A 26,176-nucleotide genomic window follows, 5' to 3' on the forward strand; every position below is an offset into this window, starting at 1 on the left:
ATAGACAAACGTGGCGAGGCCGTGTTTCCTGCTGCAGGTTGCGCCTGCGAGTGTGAAGTTGGTTAGTACCAACTTATCTACAGATGTGCAGTGGGTCTCCTGGAGGAGTATGATGAGGGCTTGATGCTTGGTGGCCAGGTGTTCGATGATGCTGAGCTTGCTGGCCGTGGTGCCTTCAGTGTTCAGCTGCAGTACGGTGGGTCGTCGGTACTTTTCGACAGTGCGAGCACTGCCGTGCCCTGAAAAGGGCATTCCCCTATCTATCCTGCGCTGAACAGTCTTGTTAGCTCTTGTTTGACAAGCTTCGTTTCGCATACGTTTCATTTATGTTTCGTGTGTTACTAACGGGGGGACCACGTGAAGGTGCTTGTCTTCCTCCCCGGTTTTTCCTCTTCTTCCCATAACGCGCTTAGCCAGTATTTATAGTCCCATACAGACAAACAACATTTAGACGTTGAATTTACATTGGCCATGCTATGCCAACGTTTAGATGGATGATAAAAAACGCCGATTAATTTTCAGCTCACAAGATGACTTAAAATTGTTTTTTACAGCAGTAAAAGTTAAAAATAGCGTTTCTAAAACAACAGACTACAGATACTCTGGTGCCGTTTCATGAGTCAGGCGTTTGCAAGCCCAGTCTCTTGTCTAAAAACTGACAGCAATTATTTAAACTTGCTTTTCGGAAAGAATAAAGAATTGCTAAACCGTAGCCTACATAAAAAAAATAGCTACATAACTTCAAAAGTTTTCGGAAAAACTTTCTTATAAAGCTGTTATCAATTAATTATCTGTCTATGAATTCTAAAAGTATCTCTCTACCAAAGCTATGTACTGTAGCCTACTATCTTTGTTAAAAGGGTAAAAAATACAAAACAGTTTAAGAACCACTGGCCTAGGGGGGTCTGCTACTATTCGGTGAGTTCCTAACCTCTAACCCTAAAACGGCAATGATAATTAGGCTACGGTACCCAATAATTTAAAAAAAATTATGAAAAAATCATCGAATAGGGAACGGACTCACCGAAACGGGCCATTCCAGGCTTAGGGCCTTTCTTCATATAAATCCCGCCCTTACACATGCAACCTTAATGAAAAAACCTCCAATCAATGAATCAATCTCCATGAAAAAAAAACATGATTGCTCTTGTAGCGTCGAACCGGCGACCTTTCGAAGATCGTCATTTCGATAACGTGGGTTCGATTCCCACCCCTGCCATTACTCTAAGCTCCAAACGCAAGACGTTTGTTCACAACTTTCATATAAAAAGGGGGTTGTGAGATTCGTATTTGACGTAACAATGACCTACTGTTATTGCCTTGGTATCGTACGCGGATTGCTCATATACTAGTTCTGGCGTCGGGTTGCTGAAGGTTAACTTCATGAAACTCAACTGTAAACATTAATACAGTTCGTTCACAGTTCAGATATACAAAACAACGCTCAATAAACATATTTTTTATACAACGTGACCACTCAAGTAGGATCAGGGAGATATACTTGCAAAGTTTTGATCATCAACCGTTACGATCACCAACCAACAACATTGTTTGCATATGGGATTCGTGCGAGTGCAACAGGTTCGAACACCGAATTAATTAAAGGTCCCATAACAATAACATTATGGTTTTAAGCGCTTAAATAACATTTCCCCACTACCAAGAACTCTTCCTACCAAAGGTTCTTTGCACCCTTCAAATTCCAGAAAACTTGTTTTGGCATCGCTCCACGCTCTGCTAGACTGAGGAACCCCCAGTTTATTCAGCAATTTATTGGCCATGTGTGGCACAAACGGTTGCAATAAAATACCACTTACTCTCAATCCTTCGTAAATCGCATGAGTTAAAGTTTCCACAAACTCTCTTTGCTCTTCTACTGACATATCGCACGTCCACAGGCGATGCCTCTGGATTATCAGGTTTGATTTCCTAACAGTTTCAGCTATTTCAAATAATGAATTATGAAAACGGAATTCAGTGGAATGTTTATCAACAATGTCCGGTAAGTTTCTAACCATTTCGATGAAGTCAAACTCTTCTGTACCAACAGAAAATTCTTTTTGTACAATTTGATTGGAAAACACCCTCTTGTGGAAAGGGGGATAGGTCTGGCTTGGATTGAGATGCTTGGCCGTAGCACGATGCAAACAATTTCCAATATCATTTGCAAGATCACTGTTCACAGTGTAGAAAGCTAGATCACTCGAATAGTTACAGTGATGATCTAACACACCCTGCTTCAACAGAAAGTAACGAAGACCAGTTGGTGTGAGTTTCTTTGCAGCTTTAAATGGATCAATGACGTTTCCAATGCTTTTTGACATCTTCAAATTATCAACGGTCCAGTGAGAATGGACCACGATTTTATGAGGTAATTTCAACCCAGCAGCCATAAGGAATGCTGGCCAATAAATGGCATGGAATTTTACAATGTCAATCCCTATCAAGTGCACATCTGGAGGCCACATGCTGTCATCACCGACCGTATTAGGATAACCAGTAGCAGTTAAATAGTTCACAAGTGCGTCCATCCACACATAAACAGTTTGCGTAGCATCGCCCGGGACTTGTATGCCCCATTTCACTCTGCGCCGTTCCCTAGACACAGAAAGATCCGAGGAGGACTTGTCGAGCAAGGAAAGTACAAAAGTCCGCGCAGAGTCGGGAGTGATTACATCATTGTTGATAATCCAGTCGCGAATTTTATCAGTAAACTTGGTGAGATTGAATTTGTAGTTAACTTCTTTTGTCCACTCTAACCTGTTGTTGGACAAGATGTGAACATGGTATCGTTCACCAGTTTGTCTGTCATGCACTTCTTTAACATCTGTTTCCAACACAAATGTTTCATCCGAAGTGCAATACCAGCCCTCGTACTTATCTAAAAAATGAACAATTGTTAATGAACAAAATTTGCCATGTTCTGTGCAATAACAACATTACCACAATTAAAGTTTGTTACTACTGTGAAAAGTCACAAAATTACTATTACCTCAACATCTTACTCCTAATCAAGAAAATATTTGCTTAAAACTTTAAGGGGTCACACGCCATTGTCGATGTCGTCCGGTAACTCAGCGCTTTGCGTTGATTGTTGTAACCTATCGTGATTAGTCTTTTCGATTTAAGTGTATATGTGCAGTGTGCACCTCTAGTTGTTCTTTTCAGTCTGCTGCAGCACGCACGTAATAGCGAACATATTGTACATACATTATTTGCCTTACGCGCTGAGCCAAATTGTTGTGCTCAAGTCTAGGCATAATTTTGTGTATTCACGCCTCGCTATATTTTTTATCTTCTTTTGGACGAAGTGACATGGCAGCAGCACATTTTCTCATTCCAGATGATGTGAATTAAACACAATCAAACATTTGTTCCTACACTAACTTCATATTGAGATTCAGAAGTTTTAAAACAAGAAATTTTGATAAACAAAGTAACAAACACACATGAAAACTAGCCCAGTGCATGACATTTTAGCAAAATTATTAGCAAAAAAATATTAAGCACGGACTAGAGCTAATTCAATTGCTGGTTGCAAATGGGTTAGTACAATTGTTCATTCAACTCACTATATCACAGTTCGAACATAACCATAGAAACTGCCTGCCCCTATGATCTCTACAATACTTGTTAAGAAGCACAGCAACGAGTCACCCAAGCAGCGAATCTCGTAAAGAGTCAATAACAAGTACTGCTAGGGGTTGATATCTAAAGGTCTTGTAACCATACTATCATCCAACACAGCTATTCATATACATCTACAAGTTAGTACATTTGTATGTAACATCTTGCCCCCTTGCTTCTTGTACCAGCTTGCCCCATGCGAGATTTTTGTCTTTCTTATAAAGACAAAAATTGTTATTATTAAAACAAACAGGTGCCTACTGTCATGAAGGGCATTAGTACGAACGTATTTAAACCCCTAGCTAGATAGTGGCATATACCAGGGGTCACCAACTGGCGGCCCGCAGAAGGTATCAGCGCACAAGTATAACCAAAAATACTTTTCTTGAGGAATTAAACAGCGTGAAGGCAAAAAATACTTTCTGGGAAGCATATTTTCGCTTTGTATACGATTCCACCGACCGACCAATCAGATTGTAGTTTTAGGTAGGGGTCGTTTAAAGTTATTCCAATGCGATGTCCAGCCACACTGTCCCAGTGGTTGATTAATACCTAGTTAGAATCTACACTGTGAAGTTGATTAAAACGTCTGTTTTCGAATTTCGAAAATGTCTGTAAGCATAGTGTTGCTTATTTTAAGTTTGTAAATGTCCTGTAAACAATAGTGTGCGTTTCACCGTCATTGGGTTTCACGAGCAGTGTTCCTTTATGCAAGTTTTTGTTGGCAAAATAGGTCGGTGTGCCAACTCGATTTATAAAAAATTGGAAAAATATTATATATAAATTTAAAGACTTTTTCTGGTATGATGAAAATATTCAGCTTAGTACTGCAAAATGTTGTTAATCAACAATTCTTGCCATGCTAATAAGCACCGCAAGTGACATTTGTCTAATAATCAAGGAAAGACGGTTTTATAGATTCTCATAACAAGGATGAAAAACCAACTCATTGCTTTTTTAGATGGAACACTGTTCATGAGTTACGATAGAAACGTTTTTTCGGTAATTTCCACAAGTGTTTGTTTCATGGAACCTGGTTTCTTTCTCCCTGTTATTGGCAGAGATGTACGTATGCGCCGCAACTTGCAGCCGCAACTACAGACTTTTTGTTTGCGCTAACGCTTGCGGCCACATTTTTTTGGATAGTTTGCGCTTGAGGCTGCGCCGTAAAGTTTTCGCGTTTTTTTAGCGCATAGCGTCAACGCAAAGTTTTTAATGTCTTAGTTGTTGTTTGCAATTTTTTTTGTCAAACTGCAAAATGTTGACGTCTTGCAATTGCCCATTGTTCTAGTGTTGTGTCACAGTGTCATCTATTGTTCAGTCAGCTGGAGTTTGTTTGTATATCGCACTACTGCCTTTGACGTGGAGACTGAAGTGGAGACTGCCCCACGTGGAGACTGAAGTCTTGCAGAAAAAAAGAAAGAATTAGTTAAAACAACTTAGGCCTACTGAGAAACTAGTAAATTACGGGTCAGAACTCAGAACAGGAATGTAATGTAAGCAAGCAAGTAGGTAGGTTGGTAATTTTAGCCAGTACGGATGAAGAGAGCATTTATGAACTACCAAAACATTGGAGATGTGCAGCTCACACGCTTAACCTTGTTGCTACAGTGGACTCGGAAAAAGCTTTCTCCAACAGTAGTTACAAAAAGGTCAACCGTTCTGCTTTTGGAAAAGCAGTTGCTTTATGGAACAGCAGAGGTGTGTAATGGTCAATAGAATACGCTATTTTTGTGTTTCGTCTAAATATGTGGTGTTTAGTATCTACCACTATCCGCAATTAGATTAAAATTGGTCACAACACAAGCCGCATCACTTTCAACATCTCATTTGATTTATTAATTATATATTTTTGTTTATTATTTATTTCAGGAGTTCTCAAGCCTCCGAGATAATTAAAAGTGAAGTGGGAAAGTTGCTCGTTGTCCCAAATACCACCAGATGGAACTCCGTTTATGTTGCTTGTTTGGTGGGCATTTGCGATAGCAATAAAGCTGGCTTATCAAATGCTTGTAGAAAACTGGAAATGCGCTTTTTTACGACAAGTGAGTAATCCAATGTCTATGAGTTTTGGTAGTAAAAATTTGATATTTACATAAACCCTAAATTTTTAGGTGATCTGGCCTTCCTTCGAGAGTACAAAGTTGTAATGAGTCATGTTGCTGCTGCTTTGGATATTCTTCAGGGAGAAGAAAGAGCATATATGGGTCTTCTTCTGCCCACAATAGCAAGTCTGCTAAATGCGTTTGCTGGAATAAGTGGCCTCGAACACTGTTCTCCACTTCTTAAAAGCCTTGTGCAGGGTATAAAAAACAGGTGAGTACTGAGCAATAGTTTTAATCCACAATTCAATTGCATAAACAGAATTACACTGTACTGTAAAAGTAATGTAAGCAAGTTTCGTTTATGAAGAAGTTACCATTAACTTTACAGGTTTGGACGGTTGTTTACTGATGCGGATTCTTTACTCGCCAGCGCCACACATCCGAATTACATGCTTTCGCGGTGGCTCGATTGGTTGCCTGATGTCAATCCAGTGGAAATTCGAAAAATGGCCACTCGCCACATATCAAAGTTGTTAAAAAACTCTGAGGCTGAGAGCCACTGCAACCAGACGAAGGAAGCCAGCGACAACGAACCCCGTGGGCTACTCCATGCTCTTTATGAGGACACTGGCGAAGATAGCATAGACGAGGTTGTAAAAGCGTAGACTACTTGGAAGAGAGGCCACACAAAGGACCATTAACCGTGGGCGCTTTTCCAACGAAAGATTTCCAAAATACTTTTTTTTGCTACAACACGCGAATACCTTCCAGTGCTGCAGTTGAAAGCATGTTTTCAATGGGCAAAGACATATTGAAACCAAAATGCAGCAAAATGTCAGATGAACACTTTCAGATGCTTGTGTTTCTTCGTGGAAATTTAAAATAAAACTTGTTTGTTGTTTGTTTCGAGTGGTTTATACCGTGTGAATGTTTGGCACCTAGCAAACAAAAAGAGTTTGCGCTAGTGTATGCGCTGACGCTGAACTTTTTTTACAAGTTGCGTTGACGCATGCGCGTATAGTTTTTCGAACGTTTGCGTTTGCGCTGACGGCGTCAATATTTTTTGTATGCACGTACATCACTGGTTATTGGAGCCTATTTTCGCTGATATGTTTGCAGGTCACTATTGCTGCCTGTATTGCGATGTGTCAAACATTTCCATGTTTACTGAAACTGTTAATAGCAAGATATCTTTTCTGAACCGAAGTGACAACACCACTTTTGCTTGGCGATGAATATTCTGATGAAACCGTTCGCCACGTTATAAGTGCGCAAAACAAGCGGCCTCGTTTATTGCGCATTGTTAAAGAAGTCAAAAGTGTTGTTAAAGGAGCTTGGCCTGGCAGTAGCGTTGTTCGACTAATTTTGTTGCCGGATAAATATTAACAACATGTAACGCTAGATAGTGCGTACGAAATGCGTTCTTTTCTAGCATAAAAGTCAACCTACCTAAAATTTTATTAGTGCGGCCCGCCACAGCTCTCCTAAGTACCAAAGTGGCCCGCATGCAAAAAAAGGTTGGTGACCCCTGGCATATACCATCCTGTATTGGTATCTTAGACAATTTTATTTTTGCAAAATTTTTAACTTTTAGTTTTGGGTTACCAAACTATGATTGTTTATTTCTTTCACTCTGCATGCTACCGTATCAATTTGTACCAAATTTCATTTAAGGGTACTTTATCATAAACAACAAGTACCGGTACCGTACTAAGATAGTAGAAATTGTTGTAGGTGCAATAGCTCCTGACAAAGTGGTCTGTACCAACTAGCCCTGCTCTCCCCTACCTATAAGAGACTGGATTTTCGTTTTGTCTTTATTCATTTCGAGATCGTAGAAATTTGTTTTCGTTATGCGCTTGAAACAAATACTGCGCGAAAGGCCAATGCATGAAAATCGTACCATGCAAAAGGCATCATCAAGTAAAAATGCGTGGTTTTGCATAAAAAGTGTTTACCTTAAAATATACTGACTATTTTCTCTTCTAATGTTGCAAACATGGGCATTGCATTTCAAAACTTTGTTTCATTGTATGTAATCAGAGGGTTTGTAGAAACTTTGGTCATCTTTGATCTACCTTTTTCTGCTTCAGAAAAAAAGCAAGCTACTACAATGAGTAGCCAATTTAAAAAATAAAAATGCCCTCGAGGCTATTGCGGCCAGATGCAATCTTAACGTAACTACAAAACCTCTTCATACTATACAGGAAGGACTGACCAAGTATTGCGTGCAATATTTGTGGACAGTGGATTGCATTCAGAAGTTACATTGAATTGCCCACTTAAACAACAAACTTACACATTTTTAACAAAACATGTACGATAGTTAGTAAAACATAGCCTATTCGGCCAACTTGTAGCCTTCATCATGAGCACAATTTAGACTACATGGCTAAGTTTTGTGACGTGTCATGTGCCTCCTGTTGTTTCTGCCGTGAAATAAATACAGTTTAACATGTTCTCCCGTAATTTTTTCTGTCACGAATTCTTTCTATCTCTTACCAGGAAAAAGACTTGGAAAGGTTCAATGACGTAGTTTAATGGGTTATAATCGAAAAGCAGTCAATTAAATGTCGAATGGTTAGTAGTAGTGTAGTAGTAGTCCAGTTTTTATCCGGTGATGTCCCCGTTACCGAGGGTGGCCGGATTCACCTCCAAGTGCCGCAATCGTCTTCACACCCTGCCTCCACATCGATCTGTCTAACGCGTCCTCTCTTGTCAAGCCCACCTTGCTGCTTTCTTCCTCAACTTGCTTTTTCCATGTTTTCTTTGGTCTTCCTTGTTTTCTCCGACCCTCCACTCGCAACTCCAGCGCTCTTCTCAAAACATCATCTTCATCCCTTCTCAAAACATGCCCATACCACCTCACTCCATTCGCTTTTGCCAACTTATCAACACTCTCATTCAACCCAAGCAAGCTCATAAGTTCTTCGGTATTCCTTTTGTCCATCAGCTTTACACCACACATTGCTCTCACCATCGCTCTCTCAGTTCTTCTTAAAATCGCCAATTCGTTTTCCCGTAAGCACCATGTCTCACTTCCGTACAGCATTGCAGATCTCACACAACTAGTATAAATTCTTCCTCTCATTTTCAACGGAAATCTTCTACCACATAACAACTCTCGACACTCTCTAAATTTCACCCAACCAAACCTTCCTCTTGCAGTCACTGCCGCTTCACAACCACCACTGGCATTCAATCTATCTCCTAGATAGCAAAAGGCATTTACTGATTCAACTTCATCATTCAGCTTTTCAACAGGACCAATCATTCCTTCCTCAATCTTCTTGCATCTTTCACATTCAAAACCATCTCCAGATCTGCATGTCACTCTCTTCATCTTTGCACATCTTCCATGCACCCATTTCTTGCATTTCGTACATGTAACAGAATTTGCCATCACTCTTCTTCCACAGACGCCACATGGGTCAATTTTGCTCATTGTGATTTCCCCTTCCGTTCCGCTTATTACGACCTTTGTCTTTTTGATGTTCACACGCATACCTTTACATTCAAACGACTCCTTCCACTTCTCAAATTTCCCTCTCAGATCTTCCATTGTGTCACTCAACAAAACCAAATCATCGGCGTACAGTATCTCCATTAATGAATCTTCTCTTACACATTCGGTAATCACATCAATCACAATGGCAAAGATTAGAGGAGAGAGGACAGAACCCTGGTGTACACCGACCTTCACCGAAAACTCATCTGAGAGGGCAGATCCAACGCGAACTCTCGTCCTTGCACCGTCGTAAAGACCCATTACGGCTTGAACGAGAGCTTCTGGCATTACTTTTTTTCTCATTGCCCATTCCATCACTCTTCTTGGAACTCTATCAAACGCCTTTTCCATGTCCACGAAACACATGTACAAGTTCTTACCCTTGTCCCGATATTCCTCTTGCAACCTTCTCAAAATAAAAATAGCATCTGTCGTTCCCTTCCCAGGCATAAATCCACACTGCATCTCGTCCAGCTTCACCACAGATCGTATTCTATTCTCCAACACCCTTTCCACTACCTTCATTGCATGCTCCAACAGTTTTATTCCCCTATATGACCCACAATCCATTACATCACCCTTTCCCTTGAAGATGGGTATCACCACACTCATCTTCCATTCATTTGGCATTCCTTTTCCATCTAACACACGTTGACTGATTTCCTGCATTACTTTCAATCCTGTCTCTCTTTGAAGGGGTTCTTAACCGGGGGTAAGTTGAGCCTCTGGGGGTGAATTTCACCTACCGAGGGGGTAAATTTACTGAAGCATAAATTAAAGCAAACTTCATTTTTTAGTTATTAAAAAACTGGTAGTGTTGCACTCGATTTTGATTCAAATTTATGCTTAATGTAAGCTTTCGTCTTCTTTTATCTCCACACAAGTAGACTACGGTACCAGTTTCATTTCAGCAGTGTAGCCCTATGTGTGCTAGTGCTACATTTTTACTGTACACACAACCTAATTAGGACTTCGACCACAAAGTGCCCGTTAGCTCAGTCAGTGGTTACGCGCCCAGCTCAAAATCAGGCAGCGCTGGTTCCACTCTCATGGTGTGTGCTTGAGCAACGCATTTCAGGACTGCTCTCCATTCAGCGGCACCTAGTGAATGGAATAATTCCCCAGCAACAACACTTCAACAATCGGAAAATTTCACTCTGCCAATCTCGATAACCGGCCCTGTGTCAAGAGCCTCTGCATTCTGCAAGTATGCGAAACTACCAGGAATAACCAATCAAGACTTTGTCAGTCCAAAGATGCAGATTCAAAACCAACCAACCAAACCAAAGTGGATTGCAACTCTACTAAGATTGCAACTTCCTTTATTGCAACTTCCTTATATTATAAAGTGCATTATTTTCGCAATGGTCAAAACGTGGCGTAGCTCCATTTATCTCATACTTCATTAGAGAACAGTGGATTGATATTTGCCAAGGTAAATCCAGACAAAAAAGGATGTTTTGCATTTCTTCGCATGGTTGACTGGAGACGATGAAATCACAAGGGGCCACCAAAACGGTGGGGGTAAATCTTACTTTTTTCATTCGGCAAGAGGTAAACGAGACAAAAAAGGTTAAGAACCCCTGTGCTAGAAGAAGATTTTGCTCATTTCGGTTGTCCCCATATTATAGTTACCGATAATGCTACTACTTTTAAATCAACAGAATTCCAAACTTTCTGTAAGGAGAGGGGTATGGTACACATCACGGGTACCCCTTACCATCCGGAAACCAATGGAGCGGCGAAGCGCCTCGTACGTACGTTCAAGCAAGCACTTTGCAAATCTTTCCTGCCCCCGAAACAGGATGTCTTGGAGTTCCTACAGCAGTATCAACGCACGCCCACTCCGAGTGGCTACTCTCCAAGCCAATTACTCAACAATCGTCAGATTCGAACCAGAATCGACAAGCTTCCCCCCACATCGTCTCAAGTGGTACCCAGACAAAACACTCTCAACAAGGACGCCTCTGAAGGTACGAAACGACATTTTAAACCGGGAGACCTCTACTACGCGCTATCCTTCACTTCACGACGGAGCCAGGACCCTCGTTGGGTTCCAGCCGAGGTAATTAAGCGACAGGGAAGCCGAATTTTCCTGGTACGTCTGCTGCCACATGGTCCGACATGGAGACGCCATATGGACGAACTACAACCTCGCTATGCATCATTGGAGGACCAGGAGCCGGTAGAAATTCCTACACCAACGATCGACTCCTCCGCTGTTTCCTCCTCAGCTCAAACGGATTCGGACAAAACACCAATTGTACCGGAATTCGGGCCACACAATCCATGAAGGTCGAGCCGTCGCCGCAGACCTACGGCTTGTTTCCGACTTTGAGTTTTATTGCTTAATTCGGTGTCCCGTTCATTTATTTCTTTGTGTATAAAAATTATTGGGGAGGTCTTGTAGTCACCATTTAATGTACGCTCAATAGGGTGTTACATTTTTTTACAACTTAGGGCAAAATCTTTCAATATATCATTTATTTGATGGGTTTTTGCACAAAAACTAAGTTAGCACAAAAAATAAATTAAAAATATTTACATTTTGAGGTTCCACGCTCTATGGATTGGGTAATATTGGATAAAATTTAAAAAATTCAAAAAAAGCAGGATTTTTATGCCTGCTATTTCTTGGATTTATTCATGTGTATTAACTTTTTTTTCAGCAAATAGGCTCTAAAAACATTAGTTTATGAAATCAAGTTGTTGTGTACTTATCTGGCAACCTAGAATATGAAATGACATCTTCACGCATCAATAGAAATCGGACTAAAATCTTGGATTGCGTTGGTTATCCAACTGAGTTACCGCAGCTTCAACTTCCCAGCATATTTAATGAAAGTAGCTGCATTTCAGAGTAAACTTGAAAACTTATTTGATGTGAGTTCATGTAAGTGCAAAATAACAGTTGAACAGCAATGGCACAAGAAAACAGTACATGCAAATGTGATTTTGAAAGGCGCATTCCAGTGCTAGAAGCAGGGTTTTTAACTGACCAGAGAAATAGGAGAACACAAGTGATTGGTGGTTTAGATATTCAGGAAACTGAAGCTAATATGAGAAGAATTAGCAAATACAGCTGTAGAAACGATAGACCAGAACCATAGGCGTCGAAATAGGGTGGGCGGCGCCCACCCTGCCGTGAAACGAGGGTGGGCAAAATATGTTTTGCCCACCCTGTTTTCATGACACTTATGAAGTGTTTGTTACAATTATTTCCGTTTTAGTTAAACGCTGAATTATTCAACCAACTGCAGCGCAACTTCTTGTTTTACGGTATGTCTCTCGCTAGGTATCCGACAGAACAAAGCAATTTCGCAACAAAGCTGCGTGGAAAAAATGTAGTACTCGCTGCATTATTGTTGCTACGGCAACTGCCACAGCTGGCAATTCCTGGTGAGAGAAAGCTACGTTTGATCTTTTCTCCGAATGGTCTCACTTTCGTTACGTCACAGTCAAACTTCAGATGCGGGTCAGCGTAAGGGAATATGAATATTAGGGTGGGCCAAAAAAACCGACTTCGGAATTTCGTTCCAATAAATCGGAAAAAGTTGCCATTTTCTATATGATTAGCGATGGTAAAAAAATTTTTTTGATTAAAAAACTTTTAAGGGTCCCGCAAACGCCCTAAAGTGCGCCAGTTTTGTCAAACTTTGCAAAAAAACGACATAAAACGCCAATAAGACCTTCTAAATTACCATCAATCTTCCTCATATTTGATACACGTATGAAGCAACTGGATGCGCAGCATATTAAAAAAATTTGATGAACATGGCTCAAATACCTTGTGAGATATTCATGTGGAGAAGATGTTTGAATATTGAAAATTTCAACCACATGGTGGCGCTGTAGTTTTATATTTACTTTAGTAACTGGCGACACACTGAAGCTAGCGACACATTCAAGGTATCAATGGAAAGATAATTAGCAGGGCTAAGCGATCATGTATTAAACTTGGCCAAACTAATATTAGATGACGTCACTATGACGTCATACTATTTAAAATTGCCTTTCTGCAATTAATCAAATAAAATGTATTAACAAAAAACTATGGCTAATTGACGAATCACCTTTGCTAAATCTCAACGCTGGTGCCCATAGACTTGGATTTATTGGAAAGTATTCTCCATGTGGGAAAGAAGTCTTGCTTCAGTTCCATGGTTATCACATAATTAAGCAAGAAGAATCTAAAGGTACTTCCCCGAAACGAGAAGCAATAATTCTAGTTGTCGAAGATATTAAACAATGGTGGAAGAAAACAGGAATCGGTCTTAAAACCACAGATGCTATAACTTACATGGTCAAGAAGTTGACAGACCGGTATGAAAAAATGCAAACACAGAGCAGGAAAAGAAAGAGAAACAGAAAGAAATTTTTTGATGATCTGCAAGATACGCTATGGATTGTTACGAAAAACGTAGAAGATGATTTGAGAACGTCTCCAACCCTAAGAAAAAGGAGAACTGGAATTATTTTGAAGCAATCAGGGGTAAAAATCGAAAAGCCACTTTGGGTTCTTTAGATATTCAAGAGCAAATAAAAATGAAAAGAAAGAAAACGAGACAAGATCAAGGTATAAAACGTAAACTTAAAGATGCTTTACACCACTTCCGCAAGATTTGTTGCAATCCAGTACTTCTTCAGAAGAAAGTGGAGAAGATCTGGATCAAACCTATTTGGGGGATTTGTCGGCAAAAACAAGCAAGACAACGGAAACCAAGAAAAAGCAAGTTCTTACACCCCAAGTTTGCAGCCTGGCAGCCAAATATTCTTTGTCGAACAGCCGAACAGGCAAGTGTTTGAAATGGTAGGTGCCGCGACGGCAGAAAATAGTCTTAATAACAAAATTCTCTCTGTAAATACTGTACGCCGAAAGCAGATGAAATTTTCTACTGAAGCAGAAAGAAATCTCTTAGCTAATGAACTTGCTGCAGCTACTGATTTTTTCACACTTCACTGGGACGGGAAAATATCCAAAGCTCTCACTCACTGTGCTGACAAGGAGGAGCGAGTGGCCGTGCTATCAACCACTTCTGAGGGAGACGAGATATTACTCGGAATAATACCTGGGAAAAATGGATCTGCAGCTGAAGAGCACTCCAAAATTCTTAATCTGCTAATAGAAAAGGGCATAGAACTAAACAAAATAATCGCATGCGTATTTGACGCTACCGCAGTTAATACTGGTGTAAAATTTGGCATTGTGAAACGCTTGGAAACTTCCTTATCCCATGCACTGTTGGAATTAGCCTGCCGACATCATGTTTACGAATTGCTTTGTGGTGCAACAAGTGAATCCGTCCTCGGAAAATTGTCTACAACTGGAGATAAGAAGACGACAGCACCTTATATGAACCACTTTTTAAGAAGCTGTGTTCTGCTTGGAATGATATTAATACAGATACACAAAATCTCGAACTCTTGGATAAGAAGAAACTTTCACGCACTTTATTCCGCCACATTGAAGAAGCTAAACAACTTTTGAAAAGTTGGTTGGAAAATGACCCAGTGTAAAGGCATGATTACTTAGAAATGGCCCAACTTTGCTACGTGTATCTTGGTGGTATTCTTCCACGAAAATATATGCCATTTAAGCTGCGGGCACCGTCTGCCTACCATCATGCAAGATGGATGTCTAAAGTTTTCTACGTTATGAAGTTAACAATGTTTAAGCAATGTTTTGCCCATGACATAGACTCCGGAGTTTGACAACATTTTACAGCGTTTACTATGCCAAAGCGGGGCTAACATGCATGTTTGCTTCCAAAGCTCCCTCAAATGACTTGGCGTTCATCAAAGCACTAGAGGAAATCTGCAGTGCTAAAGGAATATTGCCCTATGAGTTTTTAAAGATTGTCCAACCTGCTCTAGATAAGATTCAAGATCACACTTGGTACTTGAGTGAACGGCTGGTAGGTCTTGCTCTTTTCGATACATCAGTGGATAATTCAACCAAAGAAGCAATGCGCTCAGCTATGTTGAAATACAAAGAAAAACCTCTTCAAAAAAGTCAGGAGGTGCCACAATGCTTTTCATTCTCCAATAAGCAATTGAAACATTTTGTTGGGGCCGACACATATAGAGTTTTTGATCTTCTACATTTCCTTGAAGAGTTGCTAAAACTGTTAGCGTTTAAATGGCCTGAATTACCAGACTATCAATATACCGTATCTGTTGTCAAGAATCTGTCAGTGGTAAACTGGGTTTTTTTTTTCGGTCATTTGTCGGTCATTGACCGATTTTTTAGCAAAATGTCCGAAAAAAATATAGTCAATTCGGTCAAAATGTCCGAAAAAATATGTAGTCAACGCGCGCAAATCGATTTCAGTGATTGCAAAGAAGCTTCTTGCGTCACGCTACGATTTTTTGTCGATCGGAAATACAAGACTTAGACTTACTGTTTGAACGTTGATCCAATGTCATATTATGTGATAACGCAAATACAGAAGTAACATTTCCCAAACGTGTTTGATGTGGTGCTTTCGAGTGTGACGCAATGTTGCGTTGCCTTGGAAAAGTCAAATCGCTTAGTAGAGATTGATCGGTCCGTTCTGTCAATCCGGATATTTTCTCAGCATGTTGCATATATTATCAATTTTGAGCTGTTGGTCAACCCTTTCGAAATGTTATTGACCAGACCTCGATAAATAACGAAGTATCCCTTTGTACGTTGATCCAATGTTTCATTGCTTGTGATAAATGCAAACATGAAAGAAACACACTCAAAGACTTCAACTTTCAAGAGATGCTACTGCGTTTTCAAATCTTTTCTTCGAGTCGTAGAAAAGATTGATCTGTTAGCCGGGAAATTATCCCAGCATGTTGCATAATGTTGTTAACTTTTGAGCTGGTGATACCCTCTGTGAAATGTTTGACTCCACATCGATAGATAGTGATTTTGTGTGATGGTTTTTGCAACGTCGTACTTCATTGAGTAGACGCAAAAAGCCCGACAAAAATATAATACGATACAGTCGTTTCTTTTTATACCGGTGAACAGTAAGAAACTTTGTCATATACTCAAAATGGAGAGGGAACACCAGGCAAAAAAAAAGCTAAAGTTGACAGGTCAGGACCAGGCCAACCAACGTTATTTGGATTTTTAACTCGGAGACCTAGGCAGCGCGGTGATAGTAGCGAAGACATTCCTGGCTCTGAAACGGTTCAGCATACATCAGAAAGTTCCGAAGCTGTATCAGTAGAAACCTCCCAAAATATATTAGAAGACAGCGATGGAAGTTCTGAAATTACAGTGCAACATCTAGCAACGGAAAATTCAGAAAAAGAATCAATGAAAAAGTAAGTTTGCATAGCCTAACTTATTCATAAACGTTAAACACGTTCTGTTGTTTATTTTGTTTAATTTCTTTTATCACGTTGCATATCTTACAAGTTTTGATATCCGAAATGTGCTTGTTTAGGTCTGTAAAGCGTTCATTCAGGAAAGTGTGGTTAAATACTTTTTCCTGGTTGCGCTACGACGATGCAACATCTCGTGCTTTTTGCTACATTTGCCAAGAAGCGCAGTTGAAAAATAAATTTGCTTCGGGCACGGGAGGAATTTCATCAGGGTGGCGAGTGAGCCAGTTGGAAGACCATCAGAGCTCGAAACAGCATAAGTTTGCGCAATCGGCCACACGCGAGAGAAAGAATTGGAACGTGGCTTTGAGCACATCTGTGGCACGAGCAGCTCCACATACTAAAAGTAAATATTTTTATTTATTTCTGTCGCATTTTTTGTTATGCGTGCTTGTTGATGGAAAGGAAGCCAACCTTCGTGTCCTCAGGTAAAAGGCATCGCAAGTCTGCATCTGCATGCTTCCCATAGATCGGTCACGCAGCCGTATTATACGTATTATATCAATTACAACAGGATACAATTTATTGCTTTGGTATTTTTGTACAAAAGAAAAATAAATCTTCCCATTAATAATTGCTTTTTCGCTTAATACTTTCCCTGTGATTTGTGCATTTTTTTAGGTTTGCTGATGAACGTTTTGTTCTGCATTCAAAATGAGCGCCCGATCCACTTTGCTTCCGAATTGCATTCATTGACCAACATTCAAATACGAAATGCTACTCAAAATTTATGTGAGCCAACTCAAGACCATCACTCGAATTTTGCCACGTACACCTTTTTTGAATCAATGAACGCATGTCAAGTTGAAATTGACACAAGTGATGTTTGTTCTGCTCCATTTTTTTCTGTGCAGATTGATGAAACCACTGATGTTTCCCAGCAAAAGACTGCTTTGATTTTCGTCAACATTTTGTCAAAAAGTTTCGAACTTCGAACTTTACACTGGGAACTAATTCCATTGACGACCGCTAATGCCACGTCAATCACTGAAGCGATTGTCGAATCCTTTACCAAGCGACAAGTACCATTGGATAAGTGCGTGTTGTTTGTGTCAGATGGTGCCAGTACTATGCTTGGATGCAGAAACGGAGTGGCGCAGAAGTTGAAGCAACATTGCCCGTTATTGCTCGAGCTTCATTGTGCTCCACACAGAGAAGCTTTGTGCATTAAAGATGCGTACAATTCTAATGATATTGTGAAAATGGTCGATGTGCAATTACGTTCTCTGATTTCATTTCTCCGGACAAGCAAAAACTTGGCTTCATTACGAGAATTGGCAGATATTCTGAATGAGGTATGGAACTGTGTTGTTGTGAAACTGCATACTCAATTAAATGGGCTTCCATTTAATGCATGACAGTTCTTTTTAACATTTTTGCAGGAATTTGTTTCCCCTGAGCGAGTAATTGACATTCGTTGGCTTTCTCGTCAAGCCGCAGTCAGCAAAGTATGGCGGAGTCTTCCTGTGATTACTCAACATCTACAAAATCTGAGCCACGATAGCGCAACTGGGCCGATCGCGGAAGGTCATGCAAGAAATATTCTAACCCATGCGTTTTTGATGACTTTGGCCACAATGCGCGATGTTCTTGCTATAACCGGCCGGCTTAACAAATCTTTTCAAAGGTATGACCGTTCACACCAGTTGATGAAATGACTTTAGATTCGTCACGGGGTTTTGAGCTTAGCAGCCAACCTTAAAACGTTTGGTATAGTTTTACTAGTCTTTTCCTACTACAATGTAGTAGTAGCCAATGCACAATTCAATTTCTTAGTAGGCTTATTACGAAACAGAAGACGCGAATGCCGCAATTGATGAACCATTTTGACATTAAACATTGAATGAGGCTGTTCACCAGGCATTTAGTTCAATAAACTAAACTATCACAAGGTGTTTCAAGTGATAATCTGCATTCACCCGATGTTTCGTCAATCAGACACGACTGGGGTCTGAATCAGGTTATGACTACTTGTCTAGCAGGGCAAAACACAGGACCATATTGCTGTAAATCAAGTTCCAATCGTTTTCATATTTTTTTTTTCTTTTAGGCATGGCCTTCATCCATTTGATCTACGGAAAAAAGTTGAAGCCGCTCGAGATGAGCTGAGAATGACCATGCTGGAGCCTGATGGAGCCCTCAGAAAATCACCAACGATGAAACATTTAGATGAACTCATCGATGATAAAAAAATAGTCTTATCACCATTTCGTACACGCGCAAACACAATAAATCCCGAACACACAAAGCAAGCTTTAAAAAAGTTTGTAGACGATGTCATCGCTAATTTAAGTGACCGCTTTCCCGAGCCTACAAAGGATTCTATCTTCGGCCTTGCTCAAATTTTTATACCTGATAATTTCCCTTCAAACAACCCTAACATCGTAAGCTATGGTAACGAAAATGTCGACGCTTTGGCCTCGTTTTACGAATTGGATGTACACAGCACTGTTGAAGAATGGAAAAATTTTAAATTTGAAGTAATGTGTAATTGCGAACCAGGTGACAATTGGCGGAAAGTTTTAACAGTAGCTGCGAAGCGTGGCATAGATTGGCCAAGTTTGGCAGCTATTGCTAATGCTTTGCTGACTTTTAACGCAGAGAACGCAACCATAGAACGTGGATTCAGTTTGCTTTCTCGGTTGCGAACTCCAACAAGAAATCGCTTGCGTTGTTCAACTGCAGATAAACTTATGCGTTTGAGGTTAAATGCTGCATCATACAAAACATTTAATTATGACGCGGCATACGCGCACTGGCACAGCAACGCGAAGCGAGCACGCTACAACGTGAGCGGTGAAATTGTTGAAGAGTTGAATCACTTTGTAATTGCAAACCATTAGAGCGTAACGTGTTTTTTTATTTGGTCTTAGTTGTTTTTATTCCTTTCCGTTGTACTGTATTTTTGTTTTGCGATATTTTTGAACGTGTGTTAGTGTGCAATAAAAAAAGTCTGCGGCCGGGTGTTGCAAGGTTGAGTTTCGCTGATGAACGTTGAAGAAACGTTTGTCTGTTCTAACTTTGCTCAGACAAAACACGACAACGTTTCTCAGCGAAACTTAATGTTGTAGCTGTCAAGAAGTGCAAATTTTGGTTAGTATCAGCTACTTGAAAGGAAATATTTTCATCAGAAAAAATGACCGAAATAAATAAAAAATGACCGAATTTTTTCAAGTCATTTCGGACAAATGACCGAAAAGTCTCAGCGAAAAAAAAAACCCAGGTGGTAAATGATTGTGCCGAAAGAGCACTTGGCATGGCAACATCTCTTCATGGTCCTACAAAGCCTAAAAATGAAAAGCAGCTACAAGCAACATATAAAGTGATTGATGCAGTTAGAAAATTCCAACGATCTGCAGCTACTGCATCTGAACGAGTAACCAAAAAAACTTTGGCTGATTTCTTGACTTATAGTGTTGTGCATTAGTATCAATTACTGTCTGTATAAGTGTATAATTACACACCACGTACTTCCAATTACCTGCATCCAAAAGAAAATTTACTTTAAACTGGGAAGAAAATATCACTAATTAAAAGTTGTACTTTAAGAATTCGATATGCTGTAAAAGCAAATGAATCGTTCATATGAACTCAGTTTCTAATATATTACGTCATAATGACGTCATCAAACATTATCATGACCAAGTTCAATACACAATTGCTTAGCCGTGCTAATTACCTTTCCATTGATACCTTGTATATGTCGGTGGCTTCAGTGTGTCACCAGTTATTAAAGGAAATATAAAATTATAGCGCCACCATGTGGTTAAAATTTTCAAACTTTAAACATGAATATCTCACTAAGTATTTCAGCCATGTTCATCAATTGTTTTTACATGTTGTGTATCAAGTTGCTCCATATATTTGTCAAGTATAAAATCGATTGGCGATAATTTAGATGGCATAATAGGCGTTTTAATTCGTTTTTTTGCGAAATTTAACAAAATTGGAGCACTTTGGGGCGTTTGCGGGACCCTAAAAACTTTTTTATTCAAAAAAATTTTTTTGCCATCGTTAACCATATAGAAAATGGCAACTTTTACCAATTTATTGAAGCGATTGAAAGATAAATTTGAAAAACTCCCAATTTTGGCCCACCCTAATGAATATGATCATCATAATGAACATGACAATAAAATAACCGATACAAACTAAAGACGTACTGAAACAATCGCTTTTTACAAATCTTTGCTTTTTACCGGTGTTGTACGTTGACGGCGTCAACTTTTTGTTGATGCTGAGGCTAACGCCGTCATTTTTTTTTAATTGACGAAAGTGATAGCGCCGTCAATTATTTTGCCGATTTTAAGCGTCACGCGCTACGTCTCATTTTTTGTTTTCATGGAAAATTTCGTTTTACAATGAGAGTTTTACAATGTATTCTGGCCAGCGCGACTCATCCGAATTACCCGCTTTCGCGTTGGTTGGAATGGTTACCCAGAATACAAGCGGAAGAAGTTCGCCAAATGTTGATCACTCATATCGTGAGCAGTAGGCTATCGAGAACGAGGGATCAGTGAGAGAAAGCGAAAAATCAATGAATGTCATCGCGGAGGTAGAAGATACTTTATTTGTTCTATGCCCCTGAAAAGAGCGATGCTGGTGTAGTGGACCTCGTTAAAAAACGTATATATGTTAAGCCATCACAGCACGCTTGGAACAGTGATGGCTACCTTTCCGAGTAAACGTTTTCAAGACTTGTTTTTGAAATACAACACCAGGGCTGCGATTTTTTCTTTCTTGTCGAACGACCAAAAATTCTGCGTTTGTTTGTCGAATAGTAATATGACGTCACAAGAGTCAGATTATAAGCGTTTGGCCGCGAATTACCGCACAAGTTTTATGACTTTTTTGATGTTTTATGAAGAAATTGAAATCGATTTGTGCTGTTAACTTACTTTAAAGGTAACAAAAATTAACTTACTTTTCCCCCCTGAGTTATTTAAGGTGAATTAACGTAACAGTGTGCATATCGCTACTTTTGGTACTATTACATCACAACAAATCAAACAGTGCGGTCGTGATAGACTACTCTGGTATATTTTTCGCTTCTCGTTTTTTCGCTTCTCAATGTAAAAACGACGGGTTTTGCTAGCTGGGTTGTGTGCTTTTGTGAAAGCAAGTGAAAAATCGCCCATTACGTAATCACAGAAACTCTTTTAGTGGAAGGAAGTCGAGTTGCAACCGTGTTTATCTGTCTACTATTCTTTCCTCACATTGCAAAAAATTTCACAGCAATCTTGGAACATCATCATCATCATAATCCATCGTCGGTTTGTTCCCCACTAGTGGGGGTGGCCGATTGTTTCCACGCAGCAATTGTTTTAACCCCTTTTCTCCATTTCACCCTGTCCCTTGCATCTTCCTCCTTCAGTCCGACTTTTTTAAATTCATAAAGAACAACAAGTGCATACTGCATAAGTCAGACATAAATACAAACTTGCATAGACGTTGACAAGTAAAAGTAGCCTACTTCAAAGAAAGTTAGAAACCCGTTGTGTCGAATAGCACGAAACGTGTGTAGCGAAATATTTGATGCCAGGCGTTAGAACTTCGATCAAAGCATTTTCCCGCAGTGTTCAAAATGTTCCTTTCCATAAAAATAGCGGCTTTTTTCATCTGTATTTCTGAACGTCTGGTCGGAAACTAGGCTGTTTTCTACATGTGAAAAACTTTCATAGCAAGTATCAGTCATTTTACCAGAGCAATATTGTTAATTAGCTCAAACGGCGAAATACAAACTGGCATAGACGTTGATAACTCTACGTAGCCTAGGTTATTTCATCTATAAAGGAACCCGTTGTGTCAAATAGCACAAAACGTGTGTTGCGAAATGTTTAATGCCAGGCGTTGGAATGTCGATCAAAGCATTCTCCCGCAGTGTTCAAAATGGCGGCGCTGACGCCTTGGGAGTTTCTCGTGTGAAGCGTCGCGTTTAGACCTTGCTTTGAAGTACCTGGCGAAGGAAAGTTTACGCAAGTCAGCACTCTTATGATTGCATCACGTGATGCCCCCCCCCCCCCCCGATTGTTCCTCGACCTGACGATGTTTAGTCCTCTCTCATTTTTTTTTCCTTTTTATTTTCGTTTTTTTTCGTTTTTTTTTTTCCGTAAGGCACGGCGTTTGTCGAATAGTGATGGTGCATGTCGAGTGACCTCGTCACCGAAAAAGGCAAAAATCGCAGCCCTGTACAACACCATCCAGCGCTGCTGTGGAACGCATGTTTTCTCTTGGAAAGGACATTATGCGTCCCAAACGCAGCAGATTGTCAAACGTTTTGAAATGCTTGTTTTTCTACAAGGAAATAACTAATAAGCTAAGCAGCTAATTACAATAGGGGAAGGCTGGGCAAAACAGACATGTTTATTTTAAAGTTCTTTAATTGAATTTCTGTTTACAATATTTTGCGTTTAATGCGTTAGGTACATTGAGGCACCAAACAAGAACACATTTAGGGATTGTCCGGAATACTAAATCGAATCCAGAATCAAATCCAGAATACCGAATCCTATTAACCTCTAGGCTCCAGCAACACAAAAAATTTCATGCAATGTTTATTTGCAAATTTAGACACAAAAGCAACACAATCAAAGTAGATGTTTATTGTAGTGCAACACGTCAAGGGCTATGGCATTCCAAATGATTGCCAGACAAACGAGAGCCGTGTTGCCAGATGCTGGAAGCTGCTTGACACCAAAAAGTAACTAAAATTTCACCAGCTATTTAAAACACACTAAATAAATCGATTTCGCCTAAAATACACATAGTTTTTAAGACATAAGACACTGCCATGACGCATACGCAAACCTCTTGCAAAACGTTTTCTATACGAGCAGGGATTGTTTGCTAAAAAGTTTAAAAAAATTGAAAAAACTTTTTTGAAAAAATTGAGTGGGGAAAATTTCACCAAAAAGTTGTCTGGTTCCAAGGTCAAAAAGCTTGGCACCAAAGACCTTTAAACTTCACCAGGAATTTTTAATTTGGTATCCTACTTTCCCATCTGGTAAAGCTGATCGAGAGCGCAGCTTAGTTGCCATCAAGCCCGCACTGGAAAAGCATCGCTCGGAAGAAGCTGATTGGCAAGTATGCTGAGATATTTCAGAGCCAACTCCTTTTGCAGGGGCATCTGTTCAATGTTGTTATGCCACCAGTCAAACTATCGCAGAGTCGCATACGCACGTGAATTGAAAAAAAGCATTGCACAATTGTGCATGTGTACAAAGCGTGAAGAAAATTGCGCGCTTAGTTTCTTTGATTGCTCATGCGGGCGAGTGACGTAGGGATGCATGCGCCGTGCGCGCAAAACCATGTGCAAAACATTTTTGAAAGTGCGAATGGTGTCAGTGCAAAGAAAAAAGAGAGTAAGCCTCACTTTCTTCAGTTCACTGTCTCAAGCTGACAGCTTGCATAAGACATATGCATATCTTTAAAACCGAATCTTATTACCCGGTTTTATTGCCGTTTTGGATTCGGATAGTTTAGGATCCGAATCCTTCTGGATTCGGTATTCTGAATTGCCCATCCCTAAACACATTTGCAATGTTTAAAACATGATTATTTAATCAGATCAATAATTATTTGCAATTCTTTTTTTTTGCTTTGGTGACCGTTTTGCCCCAGCCATGGGGCAAAACGGTCAGGGTGTGATGTTTTTAGTTTTTATTATGTTTTTAGTATAAAAGGCTGGTTCTTAGCAAAGAAATCAAAGAAACGCGAATGACGGCTAATTTTTATGAACCATATTTACCAAACAATAAAATTGTCAATAAGAAAAAAACAAGGTCACCTTGCTGACATGTGCATAATTGCATTACATGTGCAAATTTTCGGGCTTTATTGATAAAATATGCAATCAAACATGAGATATCACGTGTGTTAAACCGGCATTCTAAAAACCAAGAACTTGCTGAGTGTGTCCGTTTTGACCCAAGCAGCACATGTCCGTTTTGCCCCAATAAAGTCAGCAAAAAAAAAATGGTTCTTCTGGCATTACTAATAAACTAAAAACAATATTTTTTTGCTACACACACGCAGAATTAATGCTAGTTTGACCATATTAAAAAAAAAATCTAAACGGTATACAAATCTCCTCAGAACACCTACTCAACCTAACGTACTTCTATTTGAAAAACCAATGCAAAACGAGCTTCGGACTATCAGTTGCTTAAAACTGGCAGCACTGTTGCTAAACATTTACACACGATTTATTGGACTTAATTCCAGCTGTTGCGCAAAACAAAACGGAACCATCAGTCCTTTCAGTATAAAAATAACGGGGTGTCCGTTTTGCCCCATATGTCCGTTTTGCCCCGCTTTCCCCTACAGTATCAAAACATAATACCTGCTCTTTATTTATAGCTATTGTTAGCCTAAACTTGGTTGAAATGCTTCCGTTTTGTGAGACCCTGGCTAAAACAGGGCTAGAAATTAGCGCTGACGCCGTCAATTTATTTCATTGAAGCGTACAACACTGCTTTTTACAAATCAAAATGCAGCAAATCCGAAGGTGCCACTTTAAAGATAACAGGTCACGAGACGCGCTTTTTAGGTCGCAAAGGAAAACAAAAAAGAAGTTTGTTTAGTTTAGCAGCGCTAATAAGATTGCAAGGAGCAGGAAAGCAAACACCAATAGCTCCGATAGCTCAATTGGTTAGCGCGTCACTTCTGGAACGAAGAAGCTTCAAGATCAAGCTGCGCTGGTTCGACTCTCGGGGTGTGCGCTTGAGCAACGCACGTTAAGGACTACTCTCCATTCAGCGGCACCTAACGAATGGAATAGTTCCTCAGCAACAAGACTTCAACAATCGGAAACTTCACTCTATCAATCTCGGTGACCGGTAGGGGTGTTCAATTTCGATTTTCAATTCGATTCGATTTCGATTAAGGTGATATTTGAAATTCGTTTTTCGTATCGGACATATTCAAAATTATAGCAGCCCTTTCGGCTGAAAGTAACGCGAGTGGCGCAAAATCTGTCTTGTCGCATTTTGCAAGCGAAAAAAGACTTCGACGCATGCGCATCGTCGATCACGTGACTATCACCCGTTTTCGCGGGTCCAACGGCCAGGGATGCCTGGTTGGCATTTTTAATGCCAAATTTCTCTCAAGAATGAAGATAGCTAGGTTGTGCAATAGCAGAAAGTGTAGGCTGAGCTTTCTCGCAGTTTTATCCATTTTTTACCGAATCCATAGGCGCCTAAGCCGTGGGGGCAGGGCCGTATCCAGACCGCAGAGCAAGGGGGGGCAACCTTTTTTTAGGGGGGGGCCGAAAAAAATTAAATGGGCAAAATCCTTATAATTGTAGCTGTTGCTTGAGAATGTTGAGATTTTGCCAAGGGGGGGCGATATTTTTTTCAGGGGAGGCGAGGCCCCCCTGGCCCCCGGCTGGCTACGGGCCTGCGTGGGTGCCAGGCCCCCACGCATATTTCTGTGTGGGGGCAACTTTTTATGCTGTATTGAATATTGATACATAAAACAATAGATGAACTAGCGATCGGCAGCAGGAAAACACTTCTTGAATGCAAACCGCAATAGCTTCGCGATAAATAATCATTAATTACTATGAACGAGTTGCGATGCTACAATCCAACACCAGACAACAAAATCTGTCATTTTTACATTGATTTAATGTCTG

General features: G+C 40.1%; 3 protein-coding genes across 3 annotated transcripts in view; 1 reads left to right on the plus strand and 2 right to left on the minus strand.

Annotated features, from left to right (window-relative positions):
- Positions 1-1,385: 1,385 nt before the first annotated feature.
- The window catches only part of LOC145780006 (methionine--tRNA ligase, mitochondrial-like), a 38,963-nt gene continuing 14,172 nt past the window's right edge, over positions 1,386-26,176 (minus strand). The window contains exon 3 of the mRNA XM_082591703.1: positions 1,386-2,881. Within this exon, the coding sequence (XP_082447829.1) occupies positions 1,623-2,881 (1,259 nt within the window). The 3' untranslated portion in view covers positions 1,386-1,622. The remainder of the gene's footprint in view (positions 2,882-26,176) is intronic.
- Positions 5,415-6,337, plus strand: LOC145779636 (uncharacterized). Its single transcript, XM_082591272.1, has 3 exons — positions 5,415-5,672; positions 5,742-5,943; positions 6,061-6,337. Exons 1-3 carry the CDS (start codon positions 5,654-5,656, stop codon positions 6,335-6,337), a joined length of 498 nt encoding a protein of 165 aa, XP_082447398.1. The 5' UTR covers positions 5,415-5,653.
- LOC145780010 (uncharacterized) lies at positions 8,281-9,176 on the minus strand. The gene is made up of 2 exons (XM_082591711.1): positions 9,172-9,176; positions 8,281-8,740 (listed from the first exon to the last, which is right to left on the minus strand). Exon 2 carries the CDS (start codon positions 8,722-8,724, stop codon positions 8,302-8,304), a length of 423 nt encoding a protein of 140 aa, XP_082447837.1. The 5' UTR covers positions 8,725-8,740; positions 9,172-9,176; the 3' UTR covers positions 8,281-8,301.

The sequence above is a fragment of the Aplidium turbinatum genome, chromosome 11 (genome assembly GCF_918807975.1).
Source record: "Aplidium turbinatum chromosome 11, kaAplTurb1.1, whole genome shotgun sequence".
Taxonomy (NCBI): Eukaryota; Metazoa; Chordata; class Ascidiacea; order Aplousobranchia; family Polyclinidae; genus Aplidium; species Aplidium turbinatum.